The following is an 8548-nucleotide window of genomic DNA, read 5'->3' as shown; positions in this document are numbered from 1 at the left end:
CCAGTCTGTCGCAGGGCCTCAATCACACACACATTCACTCTCACATTCACACCTAGGGGCAATTTAGAGTCACCAATTAACCTATGAAGCATGTTTTTGGACGGTGGGAGGAAGCCGGAGTCCCCGGTGAAAACCCACGCATGCACGGGGAGAACATGCAAACTCCACACAGAAAGGTCCCAGCCGGGATTCGAACCGGGGCCTTCTCGCTGTGAGGCAAGAGCGCTAACCACTGCGCCACCGTGCAGCCCTTGGAATTTTGTCAATTGTATAAAAAAAAAAAAAAAAAAAAAAATTTAAAGAGTTTGTCAAAAGAATGCCAACCCTAGAGGTAAAGCTCTGGTGTTAGAGTCCACTCTGATCATCTTTTGATCTCTTGTCACAGTTTTCCATGTGGTCATTTAACTATGATTTTGTCATTTAAAGGCTGAATCTAAAAACCAGTGACATTTTCTGAACACATTTTCTGCAGAGCGGCAGGAGTTCATTTGAAATTCACCTCTGAGTTGTAGGCGGGACTATTAGTGCAGAGTCAGCTCATCCCCAATCCCCCACACCCATCTGTGTACTCGCTCTCCCACTAACTTACAGTCCCTCACGCTCCCAACAAAGCCAACAAAAATGGCGAGCAATATCGGCGCCATCTAGCCATACAGTTTTGAGCCATATGCCAGCTCAGACAGGAAAATGAAGACGCACAAAGATCTACTCTTCTACAAATGGAGCAGAGCAGGGAGTTTGTGGCCAGCTGATTGTAGATTTTATATAACAACTACAAGCTTTTTCAAACGACATTTTTCATGATTTGAATAAAGAAATACAGAGAAATGCAGTTTTTTCTTTAAATATGTCCTCCATCATGAGAACATGTCAAAAGCATAGAAATACATCATTTTCTTTAGATTAGGTCTTAAAATAAGACTGGATATCTGGAAGGAGCTTGAACTCACACAAGCTGATCCCTTGTGCCTTGTAGTTTTGTTTTAGCTCATTTTAAAGAAATTTGCACCCTTACATGTACATCCTGCTCACATCAAGATCGGTCAGTGTTGGCTTTGTGTGCATATTATTTGTGTGTGTTCAGAGTGGACACATTTGGTTAAATTGAAGTGAACCAGAGTTTGTTTCCCCTGAAATCTGAAACAAATTTTCAGTCTCAATACACCCAAGCAGATCTGACCCATCTTTCAAGGTAGTTTTGGTTCATTTCCAATCGGACTGAGCTTCAGTCTGAGTATCCTCCATCTGAATACAATCTGTGGTCAGAGTGGAGCAACTCAATCAAAACAGTCATTGTAGCCGGTCTATTTGTGATGTAAACAAAGAGCTGGAGCAGCAATGTAACAGCAACTCATTAAAATATGGTCGTATGAATGCAGGCTCATTAAAACTACTTTTAATGTGATACACACTGATTTTCACACTGTTTTCTATATGTCATAAACATTTATCAGCGTATATTCATAGCCATTGCCTCATCAATAACTGCCTTGCACGTTGATACAGACGTTAACAGTGATTGGAGAAATATTTCTAATTTTGATTTGATTTGAAATGGTTTATTTCAAGCAATAAAGGCAAGAATAATGCAATCAACAAAGGTCAACAACCATACACAGATGTGTCAAAAATGGGATAACTAAGCATCAAATTATAGTTTGCTTTAAAGGGAATGGGAGGAAGCGAACTTATATAATCCCATCCCGGCTGATTTATTAAGTTTGAATGAGTAAACTATCCCACCAAGGATTGCAAAGTCTAGAACTTCCACTGTTCCTTCACTCGTTGTTTTGCCCCGCCCACATAATTCCTGACTAATGACTGAAGAGATCTTTTGTCACATGGTTTTGTTTACAGCCTTTATTTTAAAACAGAAATCTCTGGTAGAGACTATCTCTGGTAGTCTGAATACAGACCAAATGCAAGGTCCGGGACTCGATCCAGAACAAATTAAGCGGACTAAATCCGGACAAACAGACTTTTTCTGCCTAAATACAACCTTTACATCTGTTTCAATCAAGACTTAAAGACTAGATGATTTTGCTCTTATTTTAGAATTTTATTTGTAAAGTGTTTTGGCTCATGTAATAGCAAAAGTATCATTTCTTTTTCTTTAGCTTATGAAAAAAGGTTATTTCGGTCACAAATGCAACTTTTTATGAAATCAAATGAATCACAGTCCACAGCAGAACAAATCACAATCATCTCATTCATGACTGAACACATGATGTAACAACTTCTACAAAAACTCCACTGAGACTAAATCACATAATGGTCCGTTTGTACGAAACAGGCCTTACCGCGAGACAACAGTGTGCAATTTGACCTCCTTTGCCAACAAGCAAACAAAAGTTGCAAGTTGAAGTTTGCTCTAAACGCTTTTGTTCAGGAGCGTGTCTGTTTGTGTACGAGGAAAGGCCACGGAGCGGACGTAGGAACAGGTTTTACAACCGGCTTTGATAGCTGATAAATGGGAACCAGCAGCTTTACATCTTAGCAGAATTCCACTCTTACAATACAATCTTTGTTTTACTTGTCGTTTGTGCCAGTTTGTGGTTTCCTTAAGTAGAGTCCTTTTGTCTCATCAATAGTTAACGCTACACCTAGCTGTCATTTCTGATCTTTTTATAGAGAAATACATTCTATTGATGTTTTTTTTTTTTTTTGAGAAGCAAAAGAATCTCAAGAAAATCAAAACTTCCTTAAAATTTCTTTAAGAATGAACTACTCCTGCAAAGTATGTTAATCACCTTTAAAAAAAAGTATATTTTTATTGCTGCCGGTATTTTAAAAGAATCCAGTATCACCAGTTGTACCATTGTTTCCAGTAACTTTTACTCACGCGTTTCCGCAAAAATACTGACATGTCCTCATGCCTGCTTTATTAAAATGAAGCTCATAGAAATATAAAAGACTCGTCTAGAGGGTTTTAATTCCTAATTTGAGTCAGGAATGTTTAATGGAGGCGTTTGCCAGAAAGCATTTATCAGAAACGGTGTGGAAGTACATTTTTTGGCATCGTTACTTGATAAAATAATTGGGAAATGAGCCAAGAATGTTGTCGAATGATGTTATTTTTTCTGTATGTTTAATTCATACTTTTCTTCATTTTACAGTCATTAATTTCCCGGAGAAGATCACAAAATGAAAGAGGATACGATGAAGAAGTGAGGAGACTGCGATGCTCAACCGTCATCCTGTTTTGTTTTTTCTTTTTCATTTGTCAATCAAAGTGGAATTTAGAGTTAATAAAACTACAGTTAAAGCCTGATAAACACGTATTCTCCTTCCAGCTCAATGAATGCCTTGCGGCTGATCTTAATTCTAAATTTCCCACATCGGTGCCAACTTTATCGTCAAAGATAACAAAAAGGATTGCTGTGATCCCAGTTAACAAATCAGAAAGTTAAAAGCACAATAGTGGTTTTAACTGCTCACTGGATCTGTCAAAATGAATTTGTACAAAAACATTTCTGGACTTGATTGTCATTGCGAAACACGCGTGTGAGATGCAGCACGGCTTTGAGCTTTAGGGCGTCATCGGTCCGATAATTGTCCTGCTGTCAACATGGCAGGAGATTAAAAAACAACACACGTCAACCACATAAATCCACAAATTCAGCGTTTGCACTGATGATCTGTCCCACATTGTTCCTTCTTTAATGGCCTTTTAAATCCCATGAACTATAATTACTAGTATATATATAATTTGCGCAAAGCATTCAGCGCCTGGTGGGAGTGTCTGCTGTTTTTATGCTGCCGTCACTCCAAAAAAAAAAAAAAAAAAAAATGTGCGCATAAAGGCCTTTGATTCAAAGGTTGAAAATTAAAATAATTATAGTTTGGACTTGCACCTTTTATGCTGAAGCATGGCTAATACAATTTCAATATACTGAGTGTTTCTTTTTAAAACCTTTTTTAGATTAATGTCATTTTGCAGAATAGTAACTGACCAAAGGGCAGATTTTCATAAAATTGAGTTGAAGACTTTCATTCAAGCTGTGGTCTTAATATTAAATTTCTTTTTTTTAGAAGCCTTCTTGTATATTTCCCTGTGCTTTTTTTCTTTTTTAGTCTGATAACTTCCACCAAAAAAAGGTAAAAATTGAAATTTTTAAAATAAACATTTTTTAAGTTTATAAAAAAGTTTGCTTTTTTAAAAATACACAAAAACAGCATGAATGCATTTCAACACATTTATTATTTAAATCATTACAGCATGTTTACAGGATCACCAAATGACACTTATATACACTTTAATTAGATTAAATCACTTCATAATACACGTTTTATTTCTGTACAAAATGCTTAAAAATATGCTACATTTAACTTTTTGTAAAATTGATTTAGTTTCAGTGTTAGCTTTAATATCACAACTTAATATTAAAAAGATAAAATAAAAAATGACAGTTTAAGATATTACTTTTTTTTTTTTTTGTTGCGTGACTTCCAAAAACGTGACAAGAGAAACCAAAAAAAGGCCCTTAATCCCCATGAGTAATTGGGGTTTGGACAATAGATTTAAATGGATTATCTTCACTTCAAATACAGATTTTATTTTTAGTACCAAAAGCATTTTTTTTCTTTAAAAAAAAGATTTTTTTTGGTTGAGACTCTGGGTTTATCTTTATGTTCATGTTCTGTAGCTGGCACTAATACTGAAGTTGGGCGTTGGTTTGTTGCTCTGTCGGACTGCGAGAGTAACTTCACCAAAACAGGAATCGATTTTTTTAAGGGTTAGCTTCTGTGTGGTGTTGGTCCCTTCCATCTCAGCTTCACGAGGTGCTCAGGATGATTCTCCTGAGCTTCACCAGCTCCTCGCTGGTGAGATCCAGCACTGAGTTGGGGTTCCTCAGCAGAGCTGGAGGCTTTCTCTCGCCTCTCTGCTCCGCCTCCGGGACTTCATGGAATCGGGAGGAAAAGTCTCTGAGGGGGCTTGAGTCCGTCCTCGCTGCATTGGAGGACGCTCTGGTCTGTGTATTGTCCCAGTGGCGGCGGGGATCCTGCGGGTCGTGGGGCCAAGTGGCGTTCGGGCTGCTGCCGGACGGAAAGGGTTTGTAGCTTCTGAGGTGACTCTGGCTGTAGCTGTTTGCCTCGTTCTTCTGGCTTAAATCCTCAGCTGAATTCTGGCGTTTTGAGTAAAATATCTGGGTGGCTTCGACGTCGGAGCAGCTCCTCTGACCTGAAGCATCCTCGGAAGGGCTCAACATGGCAGGGGGGCCACAGGATTTGAGCAACTTATAAAACACAGACAGCGGCACTTTGAACTCCATCCTTCCTTCTCCTGGTTGAGGCTGACTATCGCTGACAGAAGACTGACGTTCTTCCTGTTTGACTTCTGCTGGTTCAAGCAGAGGGCTTGATTTCAGAGAGCTGGGTTTTCGGACACCTTCGTCAGCTTCCGAGCTGCATTCAGGGCTGTGCGGCGGCGTGAAAGCCCTCACGACGTGTGCCTTCTTTGCTTTCGGAGGATATAAAAAAGCCGTGTCTTCTTCACTGGAGTCACCGGTTTCTTCATTTCTGACTACTCCTGACTGACGCGGGGCGTAGAGGGTGGACGGCTTGTTCAAAAACTTGGGACTCTTGTTAGATGCCGGCGTGGAAAAGGACGAGGCCGGACTCTCTGAGTCGCAGCTGGACGCCTTGGTGCTCAGGTTCAGCGGTTCGTTCTGTCTAAACGAGGATGTGTACTCCTTGGCCCGCTGCCGCAACTCCTTCAGCGACTGGTTGGTGTCGGGATCAAGAGTCGGTGGCTGGAGCTGGACGGTGGGCTTTAGGACATGGGGCGGCTCCAGCACTGAGGGCAGGAGAGGGAAAATAGGGGGAAGAAAGGGCTGACTCGGGGGGTAGAACTGAGGGAACTGTAGGGGCAAAGAGTGGAAGTATGGATCGAACTGGAAACTGAAGGATCCCTGAAAAAAAAGAAAATATTCATTAAAATTTTTTGTGTGATTTTATTTTTCCAACATGACAATAACAATTCAGAAAGGAAACACAATTGGAAAAAAACATCTTGAAAACACAACATTAACAAAAGAATGGGAACATTTCTAACAAAATGTGGGTATGTTGGTCCCTTTTACTTTTCCTGCAAGTTTAAATGGCCCTACCACGAAAATTCTACTTTTTGAGGTTTTAAATGTTCGCATGAGTGTGTTTGTGTTGTGAACCAGTGTAGCGAAGGCAGATAGGTGATATGTGCGTCCATCTTTGAAGAAATTTGGATAACTTCATATTAGAAACGAAGAAAGAATGCCTCTAGGATGAGGTCACGCAGAGCGGAGCTTCAGGAATTGAGTCGTTCTTTCGTCCGGGTAGGAAGAAAGTCACAAAAAAACATAAATAAATTGTTTTTTTAGTGTTCCAAAGGTGATATATGATTATATATATGGATAGTACACTCTAAAAGGCTTAAGAAAATCATGGTATCTAAAAAGAATTTGTGCTGTCTGGTATTTAGTTTAGGTAGTTTTTTTTTTTTTTTTTTAAAGTGGATTTGTGTTCTAAAAATCCCTGTTTTTTTATTATGCGTAATGCTCTTTTTTGTAACAGGTAAAGGGAATATATGTAACACTAATAATTATTCCCCCATACTTCAGCACCATAACTAAAATATTGGACTTTATTATTTTTTTTATTGATTATTTGACTTTGTTTATTATTAAGAGACTTTTTGCAATCTTTGTTTGTCTAATTACAAAATAAACTAAAGTTCTCAAAGAAATGGTACCTGATGAGTCAGTAGTCGGCGCTTCGACGGCCTCTGCCCGCTGGAGTTGTCCTTGTCGTGGTAAGGTTTCGGCTGAGGGACGGCGTTTATTAAAATGCCCTTCAAATGGCATTCATACGGCAGGAGCAGCCTGCAACAACGGCAAATCAATGAGATTAAGCCATAACAGAAAACTCTCTACAACCTGGAGAAAGGAGCATGCGTGCTCACCGCTCATAGTGCCTGCGAGTGCAGGTCGCTGCGCTGGTGCTTCGCGGGTTTCCGCCCAGGACGTTGTAGACCTGCTTCCACAGCTGATGGGAGGTGACCTAAAGGTGATGCAGGACAGTTTAAGTTTTCAAATTTTGTCTTTTGCAGGTCATTGGGATATTCCAATTTGATGCTTACCTGGTGGTAGCCACCCAGATCGTTGACGGTCTTGAACATCACGAACAAATCAACTGCAAAAAATAGCAAAATGATCAATTTTACATTAATATTTGTTCATTTTTTCCCTTTTTTCTCTTATTTTCCTTAGAATAAAATATTAAGAGAAGGATTGTGATTACAGTTTAAAATAATTACAATCGATATTTTCTGTTTATGTTGATTGGTAGTAAACGTTTTTTGATTTACAGTATATTAAAGATTTGTGTTTAAGCATTAACTTAACTACATTCTACTTTTATGCATTTTTAATAATTGAATAAAACTTCAGTGATAGAGGAATTTACCTTTGTACTAAAGTTAAAAAGTTTTTAAGTAACAATAAAAATACACTTAAAAATGTTAATAACATAAGATGAATAGGTAAAGATGAATAAACAAATGTTTGCGTTTTTTTTTTTTTTTTTAATCTTACTTTGCTTAAAGCCGAGGTTGGGGATCCGCTCTATTGGAGTGTCTCTCTTCTTCATGAAAGTGTAGAGGTCTTTGAGGAATTGTTCCTCTGTGATATCCTCCGTCGGGTTTTTGGTTTCCTCTTCTGGAAGTTTTGTGTGCTCCATTTTATTTTTTTTCTTTTCCTAAATTAAAAAATAGTCACTTTTTACCGATCACATTGACATAAAAGAAAAATTTACCTTAAACTTATATGTAAAAAATTCCCTTTTTTGGGGGGTAAAGTAAAAAAAAAAGTACAAGAACTTACTTAAAAACAAAATTCAATTAAAAAAAGCATTAAGGATCTACTTGGTTTTTCAAAACTAATTCCTCACCTCTGAGTTGTCAAACGTGGATCCAATTATCTCATTGCCTGATGGGTAAAAAGAAACCAAGGAGGCGCGTAGGTTCGCTAGCGATTAAGAAAGCCTAAAAGTCCTGCTGCCGCTCCACTTCAGACATTCACTCACGAGTGTCTGTGCAATAATGTGAGAAACCTGCACAGGCTGTGTGTTTATTGTAACGACTGCCTACCTAGCATTTTACATTGCAGAACCAGTTCGACTTGCTTTGAGCATCTACAGGAAAACGATAAGATACACCCCCGCAAATTTGCAAAATACAAAGAAACACAGTTTGAGCAGTATTATTATAGAACTGTCATCTTTAGAGAGAGTTTAAATCAATTTTTAAATGTTCATTTTATTTATTTCAGCTCAAAATGTGAACTAAAATGCAAGTTTAATTACATGGTAATCATTTAATTTGTTTATTTTAGTGTAAAGCTGCATTTCTAATCTAATTTATGTCAATTTGTGAAATGAACTGACAACCAAGATTGTCTTAAGCTTAAAAAAAAATGTCAAAAACTCTACAGTTTTTATCCCACTTGTACTGAGCAGGAATTTGGACGTCTGGAGAAGGAAACTTCCAGCGGAAGAGTGACCACCCGCCAAA

At 38.4% G+C, this 8548-nt stretch overlaps 1 protein-coding gene across 2 annotated transcripts; it reads right to left on the bottom strand.

The window, feature by feature from the left end:
• Positions 1–3595: 3595 nt before the first annotated feature.
• arid6 (AT-rich interaction domain 6) lies at positions 3596–8249 on the bottom strand. Of its 2 annotated transcripts, XM_024298724.2 has the most exons (6): positions 7927–8249; positions 7572–7734; positions 7118–7170; positions 6941–7038; positions 6731–6860; positions 3596–5912 (listed from the first exon to the last, which is right to left on the bottom strand). In XM_024298724.2, the coding sequence occupies exons 2-6, from the start codon at positions 7714–7716 to the stop codon at positions 4776–4778; spliced, it is 1563 nt and encodes a 520-aa protein (XP_024154492.1). In that variant the 5' UTR covers positions 7717–7734; positions 7927–8249; the 3' UTR covers positions 3596–4775. The 2 variants fall into 2 exon arrangements, with proteins under 2 accessions (XP_024154492.1, XP_036070455.1); XM_036214562.1 differs by having other exon boundaries at positions 7572–8249.
• Positions 8250–8548: the final 299 nt, after the last annotated feature.

Source organism: Oryzias melastigma, linkage group LG12 (assembly GCF_002922805.2).
Source record: "Oryzias melastigma strain HK-1 linkage group LG12, ASM292280v2, whole genome shotgun sequence".
Taxonomy (NCBI): Eukaryota; Metazoa; Chordata; class Actinopteri; order Beloniformes; family Adrianichthyidae; genus Oryzias; species Oryzias melastigma.
The sequence above is the reverse complement of the archived record's forward strand: the minus strand, read 5'-3'. Positions and strand labels throughout refer to the sequence as shown.

What these genes read in the sequence shown, in the direction of transcription:
- arid6 (XM_036214562.1), bottom strand. Translation starts at nt 7,716, where the DNA reads ATGGAGCACACAAAACTTCCAGAAGAGGAAACCAAAAACCCGACGGAG. An exon ending in ACTCGCAGGCACTATGAGCG is followed by an intron (nt 6,861 to 6,940) that starts GTGAGCACGCAT and finishes CCGTTGTTGCAG; the next exon opens with GCTGCTCCTGCCGTATGAAT. An exon ending in GCCGACTACTGACTCATCAG is followed by an intron (nt 5,913 to 6,730) that starts GTACCATTTCTT and finishes CTTTTTTTTCAG; the next exon opens with GGATCCTTCAGTTTCCAGTT.